Here is a 27,112-nt window from a genome sequence, read left to right as displayed (position 1 = left end):
AACAATTCCGAAAACCAAACCGAATTAGCAAGGTAACAACATAGTTAAAATACCTTTTCATCTTGTAGAACCAATTCAATCGAGAATATAGTGCCTGGATTAAAATGATTCGGTACTTCCCACAAACGGACAACACGAACTTTTAACTTCCATTGCATCTTCGAAATTGTTATATCCTTGATGAAATCAATGTGAGTAGCCATCTTTTGCATAGGACGTAAGTTTTCTTGAAATCTTTATAGAAGAAGGAACATTAGGATTGAAGATCGTGTAGTTGTGGAAGAAATATATATTTTCACTTTTGAACAGTTGCTACCCAATATACAAAATCGTGGATTACACAGTTGAAGCAATCAAAATCGTGGGAAAGTCAGTTGAAGGGTTTTGAAGGCTATTCCTATATTTGAGTAAGCCGTTAAATTTTAAGAAATAAAATAATTTAATCATTTAAAAAAATTAAAAAATCAAAAAATTAAAGAGAAGTTGGGAACGGCAGTTTAAAAGTCACGGTTAGGAAGGATTTTGAACGATTTTGATTTTTAATAAAAAAAAATTCTATTCTTTCTAATAAAAATAAAATTATAATTCCTTTTTCTACTTCCTAAAAATTTGGAACAATGTCTTAATGTTCCACGTGTCTTTTTCTGATTTTGACATTTGGTTTCGTGAGGGCTTTTGTCTGGTGCTTTTAATTATAGATACATTCAACGAAGAAGAGAAAAGGTATTGTTCAAGAATTATCGACTATCTTCTTCACTACTCTCCCCTGCCATTTTAACTAAAATTGACCGTAATGGCTTTGAGAATTAATTTTCTATTCTAAATTGTGCTCCAAACCTAGATCCAAGTTTCTGAAATCGAGACAGAAGACTCATTTATCTGCTATCCGCTGTCCATGCCCGCTCCACTCCACTCCATGAGAATAAATGGAAGCAAGTTATATATTTGTTAAACAGCAACAGCAGCCTCCATGTTTTGAAATTCTTATATTTGAATGTTTATGGTGAAGAAATAGATCCCTGTTGCCGTATTCTTCTTTAGATTTCTCGGCAGATTTGCTTGAACTCCTGGGCGTACGTCTCTCTCTAAGGCGCTAGGCGCGGCTTGGCGAACGCCTAGTCATTTGAGAGGTACGCCCTGCGCTTTCCATTTCCACCTCGAGGTGATTTTTGACCGCCCCGCCCTGATGCGCGCCCTATGACTCGCCCCAATATCTCCTGCTTTATATTTTTGGGGCCTTAAATATTTGGGGGCCTAAGGCAAGAGTCCTAGAGCCGCCCTTGCAAAGAACTTGGTGAGGAAATGATGCAAAATAGAGCTTCTTCTGGAGCTTGTCCAGAAGACGTGAAGAAAATCTCTTCTTCTGAGAGAGAATCTGTTTTGGATACTGAACCTGAAAGTGGAATTTCAAATAACAAGAGGACTGTATTCAGTGGAGGGGGAGAGGGCATTGAAGATCTTTCAGTTGCAAATTCAAGGAGATCCATCATAGATATGGATAATGAAGATGCTATATGTAAGCGCACTAGAGCGAGGTACTCACTTGCTAGCCATACACTTGATGAACTTGAGACATTTCTTCAAGAAACAGATGATGAGAATGATCTTCACAATGCCGACGATGAAGCGTACAGGAAGTTTCTTGCAGCTGTTTCACTGATTGGAGATGGAAATTCTGGAAACGTACAAGAGAATGAAAATTTTGATGATGAAGATGAAGACAACGATGCAGATTTTGAGCTTGAAATTGAGGAGGCATTGGAGAGTGACATTGATGAACACGTGAAGGCTGATGTTGAAGAGGAGTACGAGGCTGTTAGTCGAAGACCTAAGACTAGGCAAACTAGGCGCCAAAGAGCTTCTCTTGAGAACAAGAAGAAGGTTTTAGGGCTGTCAAATAGGCCACTACGCCCTTTGTTACCATATCTGCCCATTTCTCCTTACTCTGGACATGGTACAAAAAGCATGACGATGCCAAGATGTTCTCTAGCTTCACTCAGTCTGTCGCCTGCAAATGATGGCTTTATGAATGGATTTACAGCCCATCAGATAGGACAATTACATTGTTTGATACATGAGCATGTTCAACTTCTTATTCAGGTATTTGCGGTTTGTGTTCTTGAGCCGGCCAGACGGCACATTGCTTCTGATGTTCGGGAATTGATATCACAAATGCTTCATAAACGTGATGAAGTACTAGCAAGTAGGAGTGTGCCATATCCCAGTTTTTGCTTCTTCTTCCCATATGTTCATCCCTCAGTGTCTGATGAACCTTCGAAGACTTCGCCTGCCCAAATCACCAACAAAATATCTTCAGCACATGTTTTGCAGGGAGACTGCTCATCTGGACTTAACATAGGCTCCTGGGTACCTTATATTAGTGGTCCAATACTATCTGTTCTTGATGTGGCTCCGATCAAATTAGTCAAGGACTTCATGGATGACGTTTCTCATGGTATATCATGTTAGAACACTAAATTTCACTTACTTTTCTTATGGTTGCTCAGTTTATGATACTTTATTTACTTCATCACGGGTGATATTTATTGACAGCTATGCAAGATTACCAACATCGGCAAGTAGGAGGTATGGATGATATCTGCTCCGAGAAGGAACCCTTGTTTCCTGTGCAAAATATTCATTCTACTGCTGAACCTGATGGTCAGGCTTCCTTGTATTCAAACGGCGTGCCTCCTCCTTCATCAAGTTTTCGAACATCAAAGAAGACTATGGCTGCTGTATTAGTAGAAAAAGCTAAAAAACAGGCAGCTGCTCCTGTTCCAAAGGAGATTGCTAAGTTAGCCCAGCGCTTCTTTCCTTTGTTTAATCCTGCCCTGTATCCCCATAAGCCACCCCCTGCAGCGGTAGCAAACCGGGTGCTTTTTACTGATGCAGAGGATGAGTGAGTTTTATGTCTTCTTTTACCTTTCTTGCAGTATCAGTATCAGGGTTCTTATGAAATGAGTCGCTTTACTGATTAGGTCGTGATTGTAAAATTGAGGCAACATTGACCTTGCTTCTGGGCATTTGATGCCTTCTCGCTTTTATTAGTTGGTATTCTCATCTTCTCCACAGTCCTATGGTGATAGGTTGTGAACTAAAACCTTGCTATAGGAAGAACAGAGAAAGTAGTGAATTAAGTTAGGGTTTAGAGTTGCAAAGTTGGAATTCACATATGGATTCTGAAATTTCCCCTAAATAAACGATCTCTTTTAGTACAATTTATTTCTCAGCATGATACAAAATTGGGTGTTATCATAAAGTGAAAAGAATTTATTTACGTCTATTGTACGAAAACAATTGAATGAAGCTAATTACCTATATCTGTGAGAGCCTAAGCAGTTTTAGTCATTGTGATTTGGTTAAATACCATGTATCTCTCATCCTCCACTTCCTTAGGCAATTTCATCAATTCCCTACTAGGTTCTTAAGGTTTTAATATCATGGATGATCTTCATTTTTACCCATATTCGCTTTTACCATTACTAATAAGTTTTGTAATATTACCTTGGCATCTGATGCAGATTATTAGCATTGGGTTTGATGGAGTATAATACAGACTGGAGGGCAATTCAGCAGCACTATCTTCCTTGCAAATCTAAGCATCAGGTGATTCTTATGTGCACTTCCAGTTGCAGCAACAGTGTTGTCAGTCATTTATCCTCTCGATTTCATTGTCTTCTTAATGTTTAGTTGTGCTTAACGCGAAGAAGTGCTTGACCCTTTTTGCAGATTTTTGTCAGGCAGAAGAATCGCTCATCATCTAAAGCACCTGAAAATCCAATAAAGGTTTGTTACTGGTGTGCATAAAACATTTATAAACAATCATACTGTTAACGCTATGGCCCCATTTGAACTGCCTCTTCCGAAAAGTGCCTGCAAACCCACTTTAGCAATCTATTCATTCTATCAGTTGGGACATGCTGAATGTTTAAGCCATCTCCTACCACTCCTTCAACTGTTCAAAGATTTTTTTTAACTCGAAAATGACTTTCTCGATTCACCTAATAAAAGTACAACCCACAATCGCAATTCATCCATGAATCATGACCTTTTTTGCAGTATTTTCCAAAATATCTGGTCCTTAATTTGTTTGGGGTGATGGGTGATGCTGAGCATAGTGAAGGAGGCATTGCATAGTTGGTCTCACATGAGGGGGAAGAGAAGTCCAAAGGCTTGGGAGGGTTGCCCCCGTAGCAATCATGTGGGTTATTTGGAAAGAGAGAAATAAGAGGCTTTTGAAGGGCGGAACTTGAGTTTGTAAAATTGCAAAGTTGCCTTTTGTTTCTAGTTTCTTTTTGGTGCACTCATAGGTCCCCACTTGTATAGAGCACTGGGCCTATGTTGTTGAGAACCATATATTTGTGTAGGTTCTTTCTTTTTGGCATACGACTTGTATACGGGGTTTCCCCCAATTGTTAATAAAATTATTTACCTTATCAAATAAAATTATTGTAATGAATATATATGTTGTTAATAAAATTATTATTAATAAAATATATATGTTGCTAGAGATGCCATTTATTTTGTTTTGAGTGTCACAGTGTGTTTTATGATTGTTGTGGTCATTGATTGTGGTAAATAATGTGGTAATGAATCTTGTAGGCGGTTCGGAGGATAAAAAACTCTCCCTTGACGGCAGAAGAGGTTGCACGTATTGAAGAGGTAAGTTTACACTGCAACTTAAATTTCCATAGCACCACCATCTCTATTTGTCGCTGCTTCACTATTTACATAGTCATGATCACGCAGGGTCTGAAGGTGTTCAAGCTTGACTGGATGTCAGTGTGGAAGTTTATTGTTCCTTATCGAGATCCTTCCTTGTTACCCCGGCAGTGGCGCATTGCTATTGGAACTCAGAAATCATATAAATCCGATGCTAGTAAGAAGGCAAAACGCCGGTTATATGAAGAGAGAAGAAAATCAAAAGCGGCTGCTTTGGAAAATCGGCATGTTTCTTCCGAAAAGGAGGTAAGGCTGTGTCTTTCAGTCAAACTTATTCGGCATCCATTTTCCATGTTAGAAAGGTGTACTTCGTCAAAGAAGTACCTAACTCGCCCATGCAGTATGTTCTTTCTCTTATTGCCATATTAGTAAACGTCATCTTGCCAATTGCTAGTTAGTACCACAAAATTGGAGCATGGAACTAGTAAAAATAGGAAAGTAGGTTTGTTTTGAAATATAGTCATGATGCCAAATCTGTTAAGAATCTTAGTTCTGTTTAGAAATTATAAGTTGGATTGATATTTATTACCTGAATCTTGGTTAATTACTGTTTGCTGAAGTTCTTAATAAGATGGATTTTTCTTGCTCTAGCATGAACTATTTTATACACGGTTCCATCTTATATAGTATTAAACCTGATCATATAATGTGATTAAGTGCACCAAATCTTTGTTTTACAATCCCTAGTTGAGCCTAATCTCAACTTTCCCTGAAAGGGATTTAGTTTACCATTTGGAAATCTGGATTTGCTCTTTAGTAAGCTACGATTATCAAGTAGATTAGGCTTGCTTGCAGTTACTATAGATTAGGCCAGTTGCTGCAGCTGGCTTAGACTTGCATTGGATGTGATTATTGGTTGCTCGGCTGGATTAGTCATGTTGAAATTCATCATTCTCGTGGCTATGGGCTGGGAACCGGAAGAATTAGATTGGACTAAGAGTGGTCTAACTTATCTAATACTATGTAGAAATAATCAAATATGTTATTACTAAGATATTGTTTAATGCTTGTTTGACTAAAGCTAGGATTGTATTGTATCCTACTTGAAAATCTTTTTGCAAAAGAGATTACACAAGAGAAAAGCAAATTTCTATCAGAAAGGATGAAGGTATCCTCTAACCGAAATCTTTACGTTGAACTGGCGGAGGAGGAGAGAACATGATGGATTTGGGGTGTGGGCCAAGCAACATGGAGCTGAGGATGCAATTGTGTGGACAGTGGCTGACGGGAGGAGAAAGAAAAATAATAAGTGGGTTCTGCCGGTGGTTGAATGAGGAGGAAGAAAACTAAATTACGATTCTCAGAAAAATTGAAGAGAAAGTTATCAAAGTCTTCTATTGTATTATGGTTCAATTACAGTTTTCCCAGCAAAGCCACTTACATGTGGCCTAACTATGTTCTATTAGTGCTGATTTGTTGGATTTTAAAACATGTTCCCAATCAAATGTTAAAGTTGAACGTAGTCAAATAGAGATGGAAAAATGGATATATAATAAATAGAGTTTGTACATAAAGGATTCTATATAGGTCTGGGGTAATCAGTAATAAATGGGAGGGATTTCATGCTTCTATCTAGAAGCCGTTTTGCGTTATATTTTAATATGATGTAACCATTTATCTCCTAATCGTCATGCATCATCATGTATGAATATTCGGTAGCACCAGGCTGAGTGTGCAAGGTTGATCATGTCCTACATAGACTTCAAACTAAATCATGGCGATTGAATCTCCTAAAAATGGACAAGGTAGACTTGTAATCACATGAAGGGAAGTCTCAAAAGACATAATCTCTCGAGACCAATGTGAATTAGCTAAGAACAGACACAATGGATGTAAAAAATTAAATTTCGGCATCAACTTTTGTGATTAAAGCTCAGTTGTTAGTTTTACACTTGCATTAGATCCGATGTTTGCCAGGAATAGTATTCTTTTTAGCTTAAATGGAAACTTGCATGTCAATGTAGGGATGATGGTGAAATTTGGAAACCTCTTGTTGTAAAGACCATTAGTTTACATTAAAAACAAAGTATTTTCCAGTTTTGGAATGGAATGGGTTAGAATAGATTGGAGTGGATACTGAGGATTCATATAGCCCAGTACTAGTTTTTGATTGAGGCGCAGCTGACTGTTGATTGATTTATAGATCGCTTAAACATTATGCCTCCTCTAAGTTGAACCCGTAGAAGTGTGTGACCATCTCATTTAAAGCCTAATTTGTTAGGGAGGTCACACTTTTATTTACTTAATTATATTATGTCTTTAACATGCCTCCTCACATGCAGGCCAACTGAAAATTCTTTCCTTTCATAGCCCAAGTGGAAATTTGTTTTGATAAAGGGTAGCTGTGAGATTCGAAGTCTGATAATATTGAAGTGTGTGACCATCTCATCTAAAAGTTTAAGATATTAGAGAGAGTACACCTTATTTATAGAAAAACATAAAGAGAGAGCACATTTTTATTTACTTAATTATATTATGTCATCAACATGATCTGGTCTGTTAGTGATTTTGTTGTACTTCACAAAATATTCTAGCTAAGGTGAGAATGCATGTACATTGCAAGGCTGCACATATAGCTGCTTTATATGTTGGTGTTGAAGAGTTGTCTATCATGTTGTAGACTTTTTTTTTTGGTTAAGTCCACGTTCAGCATATTGGAATGCAAACAAGAGCAAAGAGTGGACCTAAGTCTTGCTAACTAGATATCATTCATATCCATTTACATGGTTATGCATATGGACCATGTCACAACAACTCCCCCCCTAAGGTTAGAGATTCTTTAAATTTTAAATTTTTATTTTTGATGACGGTTGTGTTCAGGCCGATTGGCGCACACCTTGATTATTGCATCGATTACCTCCATTCTCCCACCAATTATCGGGTACTCTGTCCACCAGATTTAGGCATTGGAAAAATTTCACCTAGCTTTTTTTTGTCTCTGCTGAGATTTGGACCCTGGTTTCGCATATTCGTCATTCCAACTTCATTGACCACTAGACCACATTCTTAGATGCAAGGTTAGAGCCTCTTCATATATGAGGGAAAAGGAGAAGTCGGGATGTAGGGGCCTTTGCTATTTTGGCATGAAGCAAAGGAGGTTGGGCCTACGAAAAGGTACTACACTCCTTGATTTGGTGGAACAGTTAATTTGGAAGTAGAAAAGAGGTGTTCAGACATCTAATCATCAAAGTTGGAGGGAAGACCGGGAAGTATAAGTCCTGCAAACACTTGAAAAGTTGGCAGGCCCCGAAAAATGGCAATTATTTTCCTCTATCCAATTACCTTCATTCTATTGTCAAACCAAAAAAAGGAGATGAAATTTGCCGTTTTCCCTTTTTTCCTGTTCAAAGCCTAGGAATCCTTCTCTTTTCGAGTTGGCTAATGAGCTCTTTCATATCTGCTCGTTTAAGGTGGAAATGTATGGGAGGTCAAAGGGAGGAATTCATAAGATACACACATTTTTAGGTCAGTTACAGTAGAAAACAAGAATCTGGCCAGAAATTTAGTAATTTAACACATCACTTAAGACCGGAATATCCAGATCTTTTTAGTTTTATATGTTGTCGTGAGTCAACGATTGCTCAAAACATGAACGGTAGAGTATAGGACACTAAATTTTGAATAAATTGCCAAGTCAGGGTTCAGATTTATGCCGGGACAGTCAAGGTGAGACGATTGGTGGAGCAGTATAGGGAGAGAAAACATGACTTGCACATGGTGTTCAAGTCAACGATTGCTCAAAACATGAATAGTAGAGTATAGGACATTAAATTTTGAAGAAATTGCCAGGATCAGGGTTCAGATTTATGCCGGGATAGTCAACTACAGAAGCCATTCACCTGGTGAGACGATTGGTGGAGCAGTATAGAGTGAGGAAAAGTGACTTGCACATGGTGTTCATTTACCTTGAGAAGGCTTATGACAAAGCCCCGAGGGAGGTGCTATGGAGATGTTTGGAGGTTAGCAGAGTCCCGGTAGCGTACATTAGGGTGATTAAGGACATGTACGAAGGTGCTAAGACTAGTGTGAGGGCTGTGGGAGGAGACTCAGAACATTTTTCTATGGCAGTGTTTTTAAGAGCGAGAAGCGCAAAAAAGCGACAAGGGCTCGCCTTGCTTCAAAAGCGAAGCGCAAAGCGAAGCGCACGCTTTATTAAAGTGAAGCGAAATTCTTAAAAAACATAAATGTAAAATTATAAATAATCAAAAACTTCAATTTAAAAACTTAAATAGCAATCTATAGGTCCTTTAGTCCTACTCGTACCCGTCGATGATCCATGGCTTGAAGAGATTACATCTCTTCCCCGTTTCTTTGGAAGTGACAATTCTTAAATATCATCTTCATCAAGATTGGTCACCAATGGTTGATGACTCATTTGATTTTTTTGCTCCTTCTTCTTTTCAACAAATTTTTTTATTTCATCCCTCACCTCCGGTGGGCATTTCGGACAACTTGTGACGTTTCTATTGCCACCAATAAGATGGAATTTAAAGCGATAAATTCCACCCATTGTAATCTTGTTACAAAACTTGCATGCAACATTTGTATTCTTCTCATTAACTCTATCGCCATATCGCCAAGCCTGGTCTTTCTCTTTCGAACTTTGAAACATTTTGAAATCCCTATTAAGATATAAGAAAATACATAATCAAATAAATTGAAAATACATATAATATATATAATAATTAATTTTATAAACTGAAATACACATTAAAAAACCATATATATATATACATACACACACACACACACACACACACACACACACACACACACACATATATATATATATATATATATATAATAATGAATTTTCTAAAATACGTATAAAATTAATCAAATAAACTAAAAATATAACATATATATAATAATTAATTTTATATATTGAAATATATGCTAAAATGAGAAGGAAAAAGAAAGAAAAAATAGGAGAATATGTTCTGGACCGGAGAAAGAAAGAAAGAAGAAGAAAAAGAAGAAAGAGAAAAGAAAATACTGAGAAGAACTGAAGAAGAAAGGAGAAGAAGAAATTACCTGGACTGGAGAATGGTCGAGCCGCGAGCGAGAAGGGAGAAGGGGTCAAGCTCGAGCGAGAGAGAAGGGGTCAGCAATGGCGAGAACCCTAGTTTTGTCGATGTCTCTGACTCTGTTTTGTTGAAGGGGTCTGTTTTGTCGATTTAGGGGTCTGTTTTGTATAATTAAAAAATAGACCCAAAGTTTTTTTTAAAAAAAAGGGCCCTCTGCGCTTTTTCAACAGAAGCGATCTCTTCATCGCTTTCCTCGCTTCGTCCATTGAAGCGTGCGCTTCCCTCGGTCGAGTCGCCTCAGTCAGCTAGAAGCGACAGTGGGTTGCTTCGCGCATTGTTTTTCTAAACACTGTTCTATGGAGATGGGGTTGTATCAGGGATCGACCCTTGGTCCGTTTTGTTTGCCCTAGCGTTGGATGTGCTGACACGACACATACAAGGGAGGGTGCCATGGTGTATGTTATTTGCTGATGACATAGTACTGATTGACGAGATGCGAGGGGGTGTTAATGCTAGGTTGGAAGTTTGGAGATAGACGCTGGAGTCCAAAGGTTTCAAGTTGAGTAGGTCGAAAACTGAATACTTGGAGTGCAACGTGATGAGAGGCATGAAGAAGATGTGGAAGTGGAGATTGATACTCAAGTCATTCCCAAAAGAGAGAGTTTCAAGTATCTTGGGTCTATAATCCAAGACAACAGGGAGATTGACGAGGATGTAACTCACTGCATTGGAGCGGGGTGGATGAGATAGAGGCTAGCTTCAAGGGTTTATGCGATAAGAATGTGCCGCCTAGACTTAAGGGCAAATTCTACAGGGGTGGTAGTTACACCGGCTATGTTGTATGGCGCTGAGTGTTGGCCCGTCAAGAAGTCCCATGTCCAAAAGATGAAAGTAGTTGAAATTAGGATGTTGAGATGGATGTGTGGACATACCACGAAAGACAAGATTAGGAATGAAGTTATTAGGGACAAGGTGAGACTGGCATCTGTGGAAGACAAGTTGCGGGAATCGAGGCTGCGATGGTTTGGGCATGTGAAGAGGAGAGACATAGATGCCCTGGAAGGAGGTGTGAGAGGTTGACCATGACGGGCTTGAGGAAGGGCAGGGGTAGGCCAAAGAAGTATTGGGGAGAGGTGATGAGGCAGGACATGTCATTGCTTCACCTATATGAGGACATGACTAGGGATAGGAAGGTGTGGAGGTCGAGAATTAAGGTGGTGGGTTGACAGGTAGTTGTGAGTTTCTCCTAGGTTTACCAGTAGGACTAGTACTATTCTTGTATTCTTTTATTCTTAGTTCTTTATTACTTGTTATGTCACTCGCTTCCATTACTTATTGTATTACTGCTGTTATTGCTTGTTGCTTTATTTTTACCGTTCCTTGAGCCGAGGGTCCATCGAAAACAGCCTCTCTGCCTTTATAGGGTAGGGTTAAGGCTGCGTACATACTACCTTCCCCGGACCCACGTATGAGATTAAGTTGGGTTTGTTGTTGTTGTTGTTGTTGTTGCCAGGATCAGTAGGCTCTCGCTATATAGTTTAACTAGGCTAACTCTAGATTGAAGATAAAGGAACAGTTTCTAGGGGGAAATATTCTCTGTGATCGAAATTTGACAGTAAACATCTGTTCTCTGTGTAAGGTACTTATGACGCCCTATCCAGTTATGCAGACAGTAGAAGCCATTGACGATGGAAACTGTCGCAAAACTAGAGGTCTTCCCGAAGTTTCATGTTTTGGTTGGATAGTTTATGAGGCATGTCTAACTTAGGACAATTTAAGCAGAAGAGGCTAATAAAAAAAGGAGAAGAGGCTTTATACTATATGCGGCAACTGTTACATGTGTTAGGCGGAGACTCAAATATAAATCATTTGTTTTTATATTGTGCTGTGGCTAATAATTGTTGGTGCAGTGTTTGGAACATGAGACCTCTTTTGATCTATGGGTTACCTGGTGGGAGCAGACCACAAACAGTAGAAGCCATTGGCGATGGAAACTGTCGCAAAACTAGAGGTCTTCCCGAGGTTTCATGTTTTGGTTGGATAGTAGTTTATGAGGCATGTCTAACTTAGGACAATTTAAGCAGAAGAGGCTAATAAAAAAAGAAGGCGAAGAGGCTTTATACTATATGCGGCAACTGTTACATGTGTTAGGAGGAGACTCAAATATAAATCATTTGTTTTTATGTTGTGCTGTGGCTAATAATTGTTAGTGCAGTGTTTGGAACATGAGACCTCTTTTGATCTATGGGTTACCTGGTGGGAGACCACAAACATTTGAATGAAAACAGAAATTAGTACAATTTGAAATTTCTTGTTTACATCTGTTGGATATCTGACCTAATTTTATTTCTACAGATGACATAGATGTTTTATGTGAGATTTAGAGGATCTCTAGTTTTAGAAAACTTCTAATTTTCTTAAAAGTCAAATTATTCATTAGTATTAAAATAAAATGTCCCGAATAAAGCGGAATGGATAATACAACCCCAACTAGCTTGTGATTGAGACATAGTTGATTCATCGAATGATGAACGGATTTTTGTTGGCTCCCTACACTTTTGAGAAGGGTCTTTAACTTTAATGTTCCTTTTCTACATTCATCCACTGGATGCAGTTGTATATAAACTATAATGCCCTTGCTCGTGAAAAAAATTGCAGGATAATGTTGCTGACTATGCTGTAACAGAAAATAGTGGTGCAGATAATTGTACAGAAAGAGATGAGGAAGCTTATGTTCATGAGGCCTTTTTGGCAGATTGGAGGCCTGCTGTATCCAGCATCCAAGTGAATCATTCTATTTCAGACCTAGCAGAGAAAATTCCTCCTGCTCAGCTATTGGGAGATGAGAGTTCTCCAGTTGCTGAAGAGATGAATAGCAGTCGATCTGGAAGTGGGCAATCGCATATCTCTAACGAGTTCCCTGTTTCTCTGAAGTACACATTGCATCTTACTCTTTTCATCTCCTTTGTTTTTGTGTTTGTTTTCTCAAGATGGCAGACTTTCTGCATTATGATGACTCACTATGCTTCTCATCTGACTTGAAGGGCCTCAAAAACCGAGTCCTTTTCGCGGCCATACCGAGCCCGTAAATGTAACAATGGACAATTAGTCAAATTAGCTCCGGGCCTGCCTCCTGTTAATCTTCCACCATCTGTTCGAGTTATATCTCAGTCGGCTTTTAAAAGCTATCATGGTGGAACGTATCCAAGGACTTTTGGTGGGGATGCTTGTACGGGTGATACAGACAACACAGTCCCAAAAATTGCAAGTGCTGCTAAGAATTATTATGTGAAAGATGGACCGTTTAGCATTAGTGCTGGGGGGAACACTATAAGTAATCAGAATCTACAGGAAAGCAGTGTGTCAAAGGATAATAAGAATGTTACTGAAGGAAAAGATGAGTCAGATCTACAGATACATCCTTTGCTCTTCCGGGCCCCTGAAGATGGCCCTTTGCCATATTATCAGTCTAACTCTAGTTTTAGTACATCCAGTTCGTTCAGTTTCTTTTCGGGTTGTCAACCTCAACTAAATCTTAGCCTCTTTCATCATTATTCACGCCAATTAGCCCATAATGTTAACTTTCTTGACAAGTCTTCTAAGCTCAGGGATAAAACTTCAATATCATCTGGTTTTGACTTTCATCCACTTCTGCAAAGAACTGATGATGCAAATTGTGACTTGGAAGCTGCATCCTTTGCTGCACCAACCTTATGTATCTCAGAGTCATCAAAAGGAAGGTGCACTCAAGTTCAGAATGCTGTCGATAGTAGTTCAAATGTTGCTTGTTCTATACCCTCTAGCCCTGTGGGAAAAAGCAATGAGGTTGACTTGGAGATGCACTTGAGTTTCACGTCAAGAAAGCAGAAAGCCATGGGAAGCAGAGGAGTGGCTGACCATTATATGGGAAGATCACCTACTAGTGCTTCAGATTCTGGAGATGAAAATCATCAAATCAATAGAACTCCAAATAGAACCACGCAAACCCATGATTCAGCTGCTACCGCAATGATTTTATCCAGCGACCAAGAAAATGGAAATGACCTTGATTATATGGCAGACCAGTCCCTTGCAGAAATTGTGATGGAGCAGGAAGAGTTAAGTGACTCAGAGGAAGAAATAGGAGAAGATGTAGAGTTTGAGTGCGAAGAGATGGAGGACTCAGAAGGAGAGGAGATATTTGAATCCGAAGAGATAATTATTGATAAAAATGAGGTATCTCTTAAACATAACTCTCTTAAACTGCTTAGGGGATTTCTAGGACTCAGAAGGAGAGGAGACATTTGCACCTTTCTTCTCTTTATGGTACAAGCCCAGAATGGTGAAATTCGTATGGTGCTTTTGCAAACTCCTGGAATATGCTACAGCTGAAATTCTTGCTTCTTTTCCTAGGTGAAACTGAACTTGGAATTGTCTCGCAATGCTGCTTGACAAAACATGTATTTAAGATGACTAAGCAGTATTTAGCCAATGTATCCCTGAAGATAAATGTGAAGGTTGGAGGAAGAAATACTGTGCTGGTTGATGTGCTCTCTAGACGAATTTCCCTTGTCAGCGACCGCCCAACTATCATTTTTGGTGCAGATGTCACCCATCCCCACCCTGGGGAGGATTCTAGCCCGTCAATTGCTGTGGTAATTGCTGTAGACTTCATTCTTTTGGTTTCATTAATCCACTCCCTTCATCTATATATCTGAAGCAAAGAAGTGCTAACTTTTCATATCTTTCAGGTGGTTGCTTCTCAAGATTGGCCTGAGATTACAAAGTATGCTGGTTTGGTTTCTGCTCAAGCGCATAGGCAAGAGCTTATACAAGATCTGTACAAGACTTGGCAAGATCCAGTTAGAGGACCTGTGACTGGTGGCATGATAAAGTATTCCGCCTTTTTCTTTCCTCATTTTCAAAGAACATGTCTTGATTTTCAAGGTTCAAGCTAATGGACTTAAATTTGCTTCTGACTGATGGTCTATCTCATTTATAAGTCAGGGAATTGCTTATTTCTTTCCGTCGAGCAACTGCACAGAAGCCTCAGAGAATTATATTGTACAGGTATTGTTGAATAACGCTTCTATACCTGCATTATAGAAATTTCTGTTCCTTTTTTGTCTGAAATGAATTATCCTTTTCCCTTAAGAGATGGTGTTAGTGAAGGACAGTTTTATCAAGTTCTTCTTTTTGAACTTGATGCAATCTGCGAGGTAATTTCCCGTCTGTTATACTGTACTCTGCCTGTGTATTATAAACTCTGGATTTCTCTCTATTTTTTTGGACCATGAAGATGGGTAGAAAACAAGCTTGCCCTTTTTATTTGTTAGAAGGTATGAACTGACTTGAACCCAATTCAGGCATGTGCATCTTTAGAACCCAACTATCAGCCCCCAGTTACATAGCCAGGGTACTCCGGTACCCCACGGGAGAGCATGTACTACGTCAGGAGGTGAAGCTGGATAAGCTGATAGAATGCCCGGGCCTTGCAAATCTGAGCATGGTGCGAGAGATGTATGCCAATTGGAACGCGGACCTGTTCTGGTCATGGGTCCAAGGAAAGGAGATACCACTGGATAGGCGATCCTTGTTTGAATTTTTGGGAGTTGATAGCCCTAATCCACGGAGGCTACAAAAGTTCGTCAAAAGCCTACGCTATCGGACAATATGTCACACTCTTTGTTGCGTTGATTCTAATGTGAAATGGATACGGACCAAGGGAGATGCTTCGTTTCGACTTCAACAAGACGGCCAAGGTATGGCAAAACTTCGTGCATGCTAGATTGATGCCCGTTGAGCATAACAGTGAATGCACTCGAGCTCGAGTGTGTGTGATATTCATTCTGAGCAACCCATAAACGTGGGTGAGATCATGCTAGGGGAGATGGACCGCACCCGCTTTGGCCAATGGATTAGAAGGTTCTTCTTTGGAAACCTCCTGACGCGGTACATGCTCTCCCGTGGGCTACCGGAGTACCCTGGCTATGATGAGGTAGTGGAGGCACCAAAGGCGTTGCTAGACATTTCATCCTTGCCGAAATCCACATCAAAGCTAAGCCAGACTGTGAGGAATGAGAGGGACGAAAACTTCAACAGGTCGGATGAGGAGCGTATGCATCTACGGAATGATCTCTCCAATTCTTCCAAGGAGATGTTGGGAATTGCACCGGGCAGTCCCATTCTCCCATCTGAGAAAAGAACACTCGCAAAGGATCTGATGATGAGGATGAGATTGGTGATGAAGTCACGGGGCCCATGGCTTTGGTGCCCCTAGGAGCGGATGATGATAAAGCCCGGAGCTGCGGCTGGTGGCATTCTGAGGAGGAGGAATTCGACTAGCAGGGAGTTCTTTCTTTCCATCGTACTTTGTTTTAAATTTGTTATGCATCGTGGACTATGCATTATTTAAGTGTGGGGTGGGTGAAATACTTCCTGACTTGTAACTGTATAAATTTTTTATTTATTGTTTTTTTTAGCTTAGTTTAGAACGCACATAGTCTAATTAGCTAGTAAAAAGGAAAAAAATCAGAAAGAGCTCGGACTTTTCCCGACGATGGATCTGTTGGACAATTTTCTTGAGGGATTAAAGTCCGATTAAGAATACCAAAAAGATTTTCTTTTGTTCTTATAGTTAGATAGTACCCTTTGGTTTTTCTCTGGGCGCCGGTTCTTTACCAAGGGTGTAGCTTGAACCGTGTGTTTTGTTTTTAGGAGTAGGATAGGAGAAAACTGAGGTGCTCTGAGGTACTTGTTGATATGTTTGGTGTTGGCACATTAAGCTATGGCATGCGCTCTGTCTTCCTGAATATTTGATTTGAATTGTAATGCCCAAGTAAATTAAGTAGCCTACTTTGTGACGCCTTTTTCTCAGTTGTTTGACTTGTATGCCACCTAGTGCATTATTGCTTAAAAATTCTCAACTCGCTATGCTTGCTTGACTTGAGAGTCGAACAAAACCTTTTTGATTGATTCATGTGCAATGTGTGTGTAAGGATTCGTGATATTCTGTGCTATCGTGTGTAGTCTAGAACTTGCCCCGTGTGTTAATCGAAGCGAAATCGTTAAGTTGTGCTAGTCTAGGAGATGATGTAGGCATTTCTTGCTTGATCATATAGGTGCTTGGCACTCACAAATAAAAATTTTCCGTTGCTAGCCCCTTTGAGCCTATAGACCTTTTCTTTGGCACCCACACTACAAGCAGTATCCCTATTTGTTCTTAATTTGAGATTGTTGAACCTTTACCTCCTAAGGCACTTAGTCGCTAAAAGAAGTAAGGTGAGAGATTGGGGAGTAGCTTTCGAGTGGAACCATGGAAGAGCCATTAAGGTGCACTAAAGTTGTGAAAAAAAAGGAGGTCACTAGCCGATGAACCTTAATGTATGGAGTGTGTGAAGAAAAAAAAAGAGGAAAAAAAACAAAAAACAAAACTGCAAGAAAGAGAAAAAGAATAGTTCAAATAATGTAGAAAAAGCCACACCTCCTAATCTTTCTAATTCGTCCTAGTGGAGATATAGAAGTGCTTAATTGAAAAGAGGGCTTTGTTAGATATGGTTTATGGCGAATGAATTGGTTGAGAAGAATATGTGCTCGATTTACGAGTGTAGTGTATTTAAGTGCTTAGGAGGGTTAGTCACTACTCCTAAATGTATCCTACTTGTCCCTAGCTTACATTACAATCGTAAAGTCCTAATTGATTCTAGATTTGGTTAGCTTAGATTAGTAGAGATGTACATTACGGGCAAGCTTATGGTACGACCACGGGATGCACATGAAATTTTTTGTGAGAGTAAGCGAATTTTATTCAATTGTGTGATGTCCTTAATTCATGTTCAGTGACATATTTGAACTTATGAGCTACTTCTATATTCATTCTTTTGCTTGTGGTGAGGGCACTTGGTCTCATGACGGATTGGTAATGTTGTAAACTTCTCTTGTTGGTGAGTGTGCAAGTTGAGGGTGCTTATTGGTAACAAGTCGACTCTTGAGGTAGGGTGATTGTGCATAGGTTGTTTGAGTTGGGTTGAATCGCATTGTGTATACTTGGGCTTGTTTACAACGGGAAGAATGTAAAATTCGCGTGTTCATGCTTGATCGCCAGTATCGACCATAGTCAAAAGGTAGAGTGTGATTGAATTAAATTTGAATTGCTCTTTCCTAGTGAGATGTACGTTTTGGGGTGTTGATATAGTTCCATTGCTCGAGGACAAGCAAGAGTCTAAGTGTGAGGTGTTGATATTCGGCTTAAAGTATGCATCATCTTTCTTTGACTCGTGTGTTGCCTTAGGAATCAACTCCCCCTCAGGTATAGGCTTATCCCTTCTTTTCTTTGGAACTTCTTCTAATTCCCTCCCGTTTCTGAGTGTGAATGCATTAACTTGAGGGTTCTTCTCTGTATCACTGGGAAGAGCGCCTGCATGCCTAGTATTTTGATTTGACGCTAACTGCCCCATTTGTCTCTCAAGATTTCTGAAATCGGTCCTGAATTGTTGATTGTCAAGCAACAACTTCTTCAACAAGTCACTTGTACTCTAATCTACTTGCTACTTGCTGGGGTGGCTTCTGAGGTTGGTTAAAATTTCCTTGGGGCCTATAATGATTCTGAATCGTCTGATTTCCACCCCAGGAGAAGTTGGGATGATTCTTCCAATTTGTGTTCCCATATCGTGCATGCTAATTTATCGGACTTCTGCTCTGTTGCCCTACATAGTAGATAGATTCAGGATTCCTGGGGCACATGTCACTCGTGTGACTGTCACCATATAATTCGCAGCAAGTAGACATCTATTGTACATGTTGCATATATTTTGTTTGGTGCATTGTCACTCTATTCTTCTGATTTGCCAATTTTGCTATATCTGCTCTCATGGCTGAGAAGTCATTAAGCTCAATTACACCGGTTGCTTTCTGTTTAAGTGCTCTTCGTGATTCCCCGTCTCCTTGCCAATTATTATCATTAGCAGTGAAATTATTCAGCAGGAGTTGGATTTCACTATACGGCCTTGCCATGCAACTTCCCCTACAAGCTGAGTCAAGATTCATCTTTGATGTCTCGTCTAACCCATCAACGAAAGTATGACTCAACACCTCATTAGTCTGACAGTGATGTGGGTAGTCTCTTAGTAGCTTCTTGTATCTTTCCCAAGCTTGACGAAGAGTCGCCATTTCGTTGTTGGAACCCAAGAATCTGGCTCCTCAGCGACTTTGGCTTCTTAGTGAGAAAAAACTTGAGGAAGGATTTTCTTGCTAGATCATTCCAAGTGTGGATCGAGTTCGTGGGCTCCTTTTGCAACCATTCTCTAGCTTCCCCCAGCAGTGAAAAGGGAAATAGTGTCAGCATGACGTAGTCCTTGGAAACGTTCGGATAATTGTACGTGTCCGTAATTTCCAGGAAGTTCTGAATGTGCCGCTACGGGTCTTCATGAGATAGACCCATATATTGCCCTATGGACTGAATCAGCTGTACCATGTACTGTTTGAGTTCAAAGTGACCCGTGATATCAGGCTTCACAAATAGCCTGAGTCATATTAGCAAGATTGGGCCTTGCGGCTTCTATCACCGAACGCTCTTCATTACCTGCCATCTTTAGTGGCTGTGGTTGAACTACGATGTCCAACTCTCTTTCTATTCTAGTATTAGCTTCGACTTCCCTCCTCACCCTGTGAAGTGTTCGTTCAATTTCAGGATCAAGAGGAAGGAAGTTGTTTGCCCTTCTACTCCTCCGCATTCAAGAGAAGAGCCTGCGTTAACACAAACAAGGCAAAATGAAAATTAAAACTTGAACAAATAACTAATAAAAGCTTAACTCAGACAAGTAGATAATTTCCAAGTCCCCTGCAACGGCGCCAAAAACTTGTTGCGACCAAATACGCACGCAAGTATACGTGGTCGTCAAGTAATAAAGTAGTGAGTAGAGTATCGTTCCCACAGAGACTTATGATTAACTTTTGACTGATTCAAACACAAACAACTTATCTATTCAAGAGATTTTTTCCAAAATGTGTAGGTAATTAATTGACAATCAAAGAAACTATCGAGCAGTTAACTAAACTAGAGATCAACTAACACACGGAGGCAATTTCGGATAAAATTCAGTAGGAGAGGACAGTTGATTTAAACTGACTTGTTGCGTTCTTGGCTTAAACTGACTAGTTGATTTATCTGGTTTGTTGATTGACAGGGTTGATATTAGTCGTAAGAATCTGTCGAATATCAGTGGTCCAGAAATGTCATCATACAAGGTTGTTTGCCAATAACCACTACGACAGAAATGCAGTTGATCGGAGTGGGAACATTTTGCCTGGTGAGTATTAGTCTCTGTATCTCTAGTGATTCTATACTAGCTTAGCTGCAAATGGATTCTAAAACCTTTTTATAATGTAATTGTGAAGGTACGGTTGTAGATTCAAAGATATGCCGCCCTACTGAATTTGATTTCTATCTCTGTAGCCATGCCGGCATACAGGTAATAAGATTGGTATTCTATAAACATATGATAGTCATGTACTAAGGACTCTGTTGTAAGTTACTGGATTTTGTGATACTGCAGGGTGCTAGCTGCCCAGTTCATGATCATGTTCTGTGGGATGACAACAATTTTACTGCTGATGCCCTGCAGTCTTTGACCAACAATCTCTGCTATACGTATGTTTACTTTTGAGCTGCCATAGTTGAAATTTTCCAGCATTCTAATTCTGGTGGTTTGATTGTTACTCATTATTTCAGATATGCTAGGTGTACTTGTTCTGTCTCCATTGGTATGTTCACTGCACTTGTTAGTGGCTTTTCTTCAGCATCTATTTTTATTTCCCAGTCTCAACCCCCCTCCCCCCTTATCCTTTTTTTGTTTGGAATTTCTCCACGTATAGCCTGTTCATTGTATCATGTTACTAACTTAAGTTCATTGATGCTGTTTGCAATTCCACCTGCCTATTATGCACATTTGGCAGCTTTCCGTGCTCGGTTTTACATGGAGCCAGAGCCATCTGACAGTGGACCAGTCACAAGGGCAGCTGCTTCAAACAGAGGAGGTGTGGGAGCTATGTGAAGGAGCACGCGAGCACCAGGTGCTGGTGCTGCTGTAATGCCTATTTTTTTTTTTTTTTGGTCCTTGCTTGTATATGCTCCTGCGCTCCCGGCTTAGGTGCCTATTGAAGACTGCAATTTTTGCAGAAAATAGTCAATACAGTTACTATTATGATAAGAGATGGGCAAGTGTCTGAGTAGACTTAGGGATTTCTTAGTCCCAAAGCAGCGAATATGTTAAAATGGAACGATCCAGCAACCCTGTTTCTGTGGATTCTTCCACGTACCTTTGGCTTGTTGATACATGTAGATCGTATTGCCGTCAGCACTGAATAACTTGTACACGAAACAGCTTCTGTTTTGAAGTCTTTCCCAGTCAATAGTCAATAGCACTGCCTCTATTATCAGATAGCATTAATAGGTTGAGATGGAGCTTAAATCGCAAGAGTAGCTGCCTTTTAGACGGTGTGGCCTAATCGTGTGTTTTGACTCTATTATGATACCTTCATCTGCTGCACTAAGAAATTGACTAGTGCGGTGAATTTTCTACATGAGGAAATTTCAACTGGAATGCCTTAGTATTATTGTGTTTGCACCAGATTAAGCATTATTATGTATTTATGTGGGGGGGTGGGTATTGGTCTCGTCTTGACATGAAGTTGAAACGAATTGCTAAAGATATCTGAAAATATAGTCCAAAATTTGAGTGTGTTAAAAAATTTGAAAAAAAGACTATGACCAGGTCTGCCTTAATTATGTGTAAGTATTGTGACAGGTTGACCAATCCATGATGAAAACACCAATAGATAGGAGTCCAAAGTCTTAAAACTAGCTAGCGCAGTCCAAACTCAAACTTACTTACAATAAATCGACAATGTATGTGTAAATATTTTGTAGGTCATTGCGCCCGAAGTCACGAAAGGGGCTCAGCAAGGTCGACGCCACATGAGGAAAGACAATTTATAATGTATTCACGTTAACTAGCTAATGTATAAAAAATGGTTGGCATTAGGAACATACATTCGTTCTTGTACAGACTGAAACAAAAGAAAAAAAGGAACAGGCCGGCATGTATTCACATAATGGCACGTTTATTGCAACAATTCAAAACTCAAATAATTTAACCCCTACCTAACCTAAAGTTTGACTTTACTTACTGTAATATATATAAGTGAAAATGTCACCGCAAATCACAAAAATATGTGCCCCACAATTGAAATTCGAAAATGGGATAGAGGGAAAGGATTAGAGCGTTTTCACAAGGGAAAATGATCTCAAAACTCAAATATTAAGCCTCTACGTCAAATTTCTATGTGAATAAGACCATTACAGCTCAACTTTTTCCTTACACTTGCTGGACTCAGCTGGAGGCTATGGCATGGTTTTCTTTCCAGAGTTAGTAATTTTCTGTATATGGAGATAGTTATTTTAATTTCACCATATTCCTCATGGATTATCAATTGATATTTTATAATAATACTAAGTTGTGATGTAGTGGCAATGATAATTTTGAGGATGCTAAATTAATTAAAAAGATTTAACAATTTCATAGAATTTCTATCTTTAAAATGCCTTGTGTTAACTTAGAAGGGGTATTTGATTTGAACGTTATATAAATTTTGTAAAAACCTTTTCTCGACAAGCACCCTCACAACCAACAAAATGAAAGTTGAATAAACAAATCAATAAAGACGAAATTGAATGTCAATTGCCATTTGGCAATGGCACCATGGTTTATAAGTGCTAAATCCAAATTTAACAACTTTGTGTAATAGAAACGCGGTTTCCAAGTAATGATTGCAATTTACGAATGCATAAATCAAAGTAAAAAAGAAGAGGATATTTTTTTCTTTGTTTTGGTGCTTTTAAGCAAACAATATGTGAATTTGATTGTGACATCTGCACATTCATGAAAGCTTCTGTTCTTTTACAAAATTACTTCACAGGGATCCATATAGGGAATATTTATTTTCTAAAAGTGAGTAGTATTATTTTTAGTTTTGATTGATTACATGCCTTTATTCACAATAATACAAGATGAACAAATGATATTATTGTATAATATTATTTAACGTACTAATTGATTTACCTTTTCATCCATCAATTTATTTGTCTATAGTACGATGAATGAAATAATGAAATTCTTATCCATCACTTGACCTAGATGATGACATTTTGTGCAAAATAATACTACTTGTAATTTGGTAAAAAACTATCACTCGACCTAGACGATACCTTGGAAACATGCAAATTTTGGGCGGGTTTTGAGGTCCAGTAACCCCAAGGCTAATGATGGAGAAAAAATATTAACAATGGCTGTTTTCTTTAGAATCTTGATTGTACGGGTAGGGATGGCAATAAGGTGGAGCGGGTGCGAGGCGAGGGGGGTTTGTTTGATGAGGGGCGGGGTGGGTTTAAATAGTTTTTAAAAAAATTAAAGCGGGACGAGGCGGGTTTAATGCAAGTTCTAGGTGGGTCGGCTTTGAATTATGATCCTTTCTGAAACAAAGTGATCATTTCAACTATAATTTTATTGACTATCAATTTAACTGTCGGTTAGAAAAGCATCTTGTTTTGTATCTTGTAATTATTTTGTTTTCATTAATCTTTTGGTAATTAAAAATGATTATGGTTACTATATTGGAATGTTCATATTCGAAATCGTGACAGTGAAATACATTATGAACTATTAAAAAGGATGGTTTATAAAGCTTCTAAGATTTGTTTTGTTTCAGCTTTATTTTGCTGATAGTAATTATATATTCATTATTAAGGAAGAACGCCAAACTAAAAAAGAATGTATTATGCATATACCAACTGACTGATTGGGTGATAAAATCTTGTCTCTTTTTTTCATGGACAGTGCATGATTAACTTTAACATTCGGAAAATTATGTTACTACTAATGAGATCAATTGGTAGAGCATGTAATTTCACGCTACGACAAAGAGAAAAAATATAATTGCTTCAATAATAATATTCTCTCTAGTTTTAAAAATAATAAAATGGCAAACCAGTTTGTTTTATAAAAAAATAAAAGAAAAAAGAAAAAAAAACTTAAGTGGTGCGAGGCGGGGCGGGTTGAAAACAAAAAAAATAACTATGCGGGGTGAGACAGGTTGAAATTTTTGTGGATTTTCCCAAACCCGCCCCGCCCCCGCCCTGCCCCGCCCCACTACCATCTCTATGTATGGGCAATTGATCGTTTGAACGTGGGTAATTTCAAGCAAATTTTTGAAGTACCGTAATTTTACTTGTTAATGATTCGAACTCCAACACTATTTATTGGAGTTGTTCCATATTTGAGTTGGGAATATTTTGGTTCAAATTTTTTTTTAGATTAAAAAATGGCCAAATGTTAATAGCTTTTAAAATAGTGAATAATATTTGATAGCAAATGTTGAAAGTGATTGTTAGCAAAATTTCCAAGAAAATACATGGGCATGCCCACTTAGGGGGAGAATTTAAAAAATAGCAATATTTACAAGTGATCATTCAAAAATAGCCACATTTTCAGAAGTAATCGAAATTTAGTCACTTTTCATGTAAGATAAATCTGAACGAAAAAACTGTCCAAAATTCGGAAAAATACTCCAGTATAATATGCTGGAGTTCCAGTATACTTATGCTGGAACTCCAGTATAATGTAGTGGAGTTCCAGTATAATATACCGGTCCAGCATAATATACTGGAGATTGGAGCACCGGCGCTCCAAACTCCAGTATATTATACTAAAACTTTTCGCATGTTGGAGTTCCAGCATAATATGCTGGAAGTTCATACACAGGTGCACCGATCTCCATTATATTATGTTGGAACTTTTCGTGTTGCAGCAAAATAGTGGCTATTTTTCAATGACTTTGCAAATGCTAGCTATTTTTGAATGAGTCCGAAAACTGGCCAGCCCGTGCTATTTTTACCCACTTAGGCGCGCCCCTAACTGGCCCCTTATTAAGGAGTTGTGAGCCGGACTGGTCCCCTTAAGAGCCCCTATCCAGGCCACGACTAGCCCCTCTCTCAAGCCCCTTATTAAGTAGTTGGTCTTGAAATTTTGACCTTTTGGACGGGTTATCTGACCAATGAGAAAAACTTGAATATGGGCAAAATTTTGGGGGAAGTGCACAGTTAGCCAGTAATAAAACATGTATTTACTTTTAAGCCATTGTTTAAAATGTCTTTAGTCTTTAGCCACTGCTTTTAATAAACTTTTACCCCCCCGAACAAAAATACCTTTCTTATAATTAACTGAAACCTACGCGGATTGCAGAGAACTTCGCTCAAATTAAGGACTAAGTGTCCTTAATTTTTGAACTTCCAACTCTAAGTTCAGGACCAAGTGTCCTTAACTTATGAGCTTGTTACTGTAAGTTCAGGACTAGTTGTCCTTGATTTATGAGCTTGTAAGTCTAAGTTTAGGACTACATGTCCTTAGTTTTTGAGCTTGTAACTCTAAGTTTAGGACTACCTCTCCTTAACTTTTGAACTTGTAACTCTAAGTTCAGGACTACATGTCCTTATATTTTGAACTTGGAACTCTAAGTTCAGGACTACCTGTCCTTAATTTCTGTGCTTGTAACTCTAAGTCAAGGACCAAGCGTCCTTAATTTTTAAAATTCCAACTCTAAGTTCAGAACCAAGTGTCCTTAACCTATGAGCTTGTTACTGTAAGTTCACGACTAACTGTCCTTAATTTATGAGCTTGTAAGTCTAAGTTAAGGACTACCTGTCCTTAGTTTTTGAGCTTGTAACTCTAAGTTTAGGACTACCTGTCCTCAACTTTTGAACTTGTAACTCTGAGTTCAGGACTACATGTCCTTATTTTTGAACTTGGAACTCTAAGTTCAGGACTACCTGTGAATTCAGTATAAATATTTAATACTTTTTGTATGTTTACAGAGTTGGATTTACTTTGTAGGATTTGTTGAACAGGTTCTTTAGAGATGTATACAAGCCAATTCCAAACAAGTACAACTTGGTATTAGCTATGTTGTGGGGTCACCCAGAGAATGTGGAACTTGAGAAGGTGAAAGTTGTTCACTACTGTGCGGCGGGGTCAAAGCCATGGAGGCACTGGCAAGGAAGAGAACATGGACAGAAAAGAGATTGAAGAAAGGGTAACACCGTCTTTTTATATTAATTTTAATATACTAGTGGCTACTTTTGCTCAGCATTAAAAATGCTGGATAAAAAGTAAATACCACTTTAAAAAGTGGCTACCCCACACAATTTTTACCAAAATTTTTAATTTTTACATTGAAGATTTGCCCATTGATTAGGTGACTTCCTCGAATGCCAAAACCTAAAGACCAGCCCTTATGGTGTGTAACAACAAATTTTCGCATCGAGAAAAATAAATAATCAAGACCGGAAAATTGCGTAACAAATATAGTATTTGATTTCAATAAATGAAAGTGTTACAATCTCTATGGTATTCCTCTGATTCTTCAAAAATGTAAAGTATCTTAATGAGCTTGACTTTGATTTGATTCAAGGGCTTGTAAAGCTTGATCTTAAATCTCCTGCTTGAACTTGAATTTGGGTTTGATCGCGAACAAGTAATTTGATCTTGAACGTCTTGGTATTTGATTTGGCTTCGTTCTTGATCTTGAACTTGAACTTGTAGTTTGAGTGCTTGAGTGTTTGAACTTGTAGCTTGTAGAGAAATCTGCGGTGTTTGATCCACGAGCTCTATGCTTGCTTCTTGTTATTACTTCTGGTGTCTTCTAGCTTTATGAAGACCTCTAGTTATAGTTGTAGGGAGTGGTGTGGCTCCGCGATTTGATTGGTCCGTTTGAACTGACCAATACCATCTAGACACTGCTTACTTATTTGGCTTGGATTGCCACGTCACTTGACACGTCGCATGATATTATTGGTTGTTCTTTTGACTTGGATTGCCACATCACTTGACACGTGGCTTGAGCCTGAACTTTAAGATGAGCTAATAGCCATTTGGACCTTGGGCTACTGAAGTGGGCTTATCATTTAATTTATAGTCCAATTAAATGGACTAGCCCAATACATGTATTGGATTTAAATAATTAGCCCAATTTACTAGCCACAATATTTGTATGGACTAATACCTTGAATTTAATATGGTCCAAAATATTTTATAAATTTAAATCAAATAAAATTTAAATGCTTACAAATGTCACCTACTTCAAGACTTGTCGGGTATTAATCTTCTAAGACTAGGCTTGAAGTACACATGAGTACCACGCTTTCACTTACTTTTGGTGCGTGTCTTCACGCAACAATTTGGCAATATCTTTAGAAGGCCGTGAACATTTAAGTGGAAATTCGGCCACTAAGTACAAAGATTCATTTCATAGCCATTTATACGTATTGCATT

General features: G+C 38.8%; 2 protein-coding genes across 2 annotated transcripts; both read left to right on the top strand.

The window, feature by feature from the left end:
• Positions 732–14,273, top strand: LOC109232166. Its single transcript, XM_019397846.1, has 9 exons — positions 732–2,455; positions 2,554–2,902; positions 3,525–3,609; positions 3,733–3,789; positions 4,606–4,665; positions 4,753–4,971; positions 12,411–12,685; positions 12,797–13,967; positions 14,145–14,273. The coding sequence occupies exons 1-9, from the start codon at positions 1,303–1,305 to the stop codon at positions 14,181–14,183; spliced, it is 3,408 nt and encodes a 1,135-aa protein (XP_019253391.1). The 5' UTR covers positions 732–1,302; the 3' UTR covers positions 14,184–14,273.
• LOC109232589 (protein argonaute 1-like) lies at positions 14,201–21,311 on the top strand. The gene is made up of 9 exons (XM_019398351.1): positions 14,201–14,386; positions 14,483–14,530; positions 14,599–14,625; positions 14,735–14,801; positions 19,916–20,038; positions 20,127–20,200; positions 20,285–20,379; positions 20,461–20,492; positions 20,685–21,311. The coding sequence occupies exons 1-9, from the start codon at positions 14,201–14,203 to the stop codon at positions 20,780–20,782; spliced, it is 750 nt and encodes a 249-aa protein (XP_019253896.1). The 3' UTR covers positions 20,783–21,311.

This window comes from Nicotiana attenuata, chromosome 9 (genome assembly GCF_001879085.1).
Source record: "Nicotiana attenuata strain UT chromosome 9, NIATTr2, whole genome shotgun sequence".
Classification (NCBI taxonomy): Eukaryota; Viridiplantae; Streptophyta; class Magnoliopsida; order Solanales; family Solanaceae; genus Nicotiana; species Nicotiana attenuata.
This window is presented reverse-complemented; position numbering and strand designations above follow the sequence as displayed.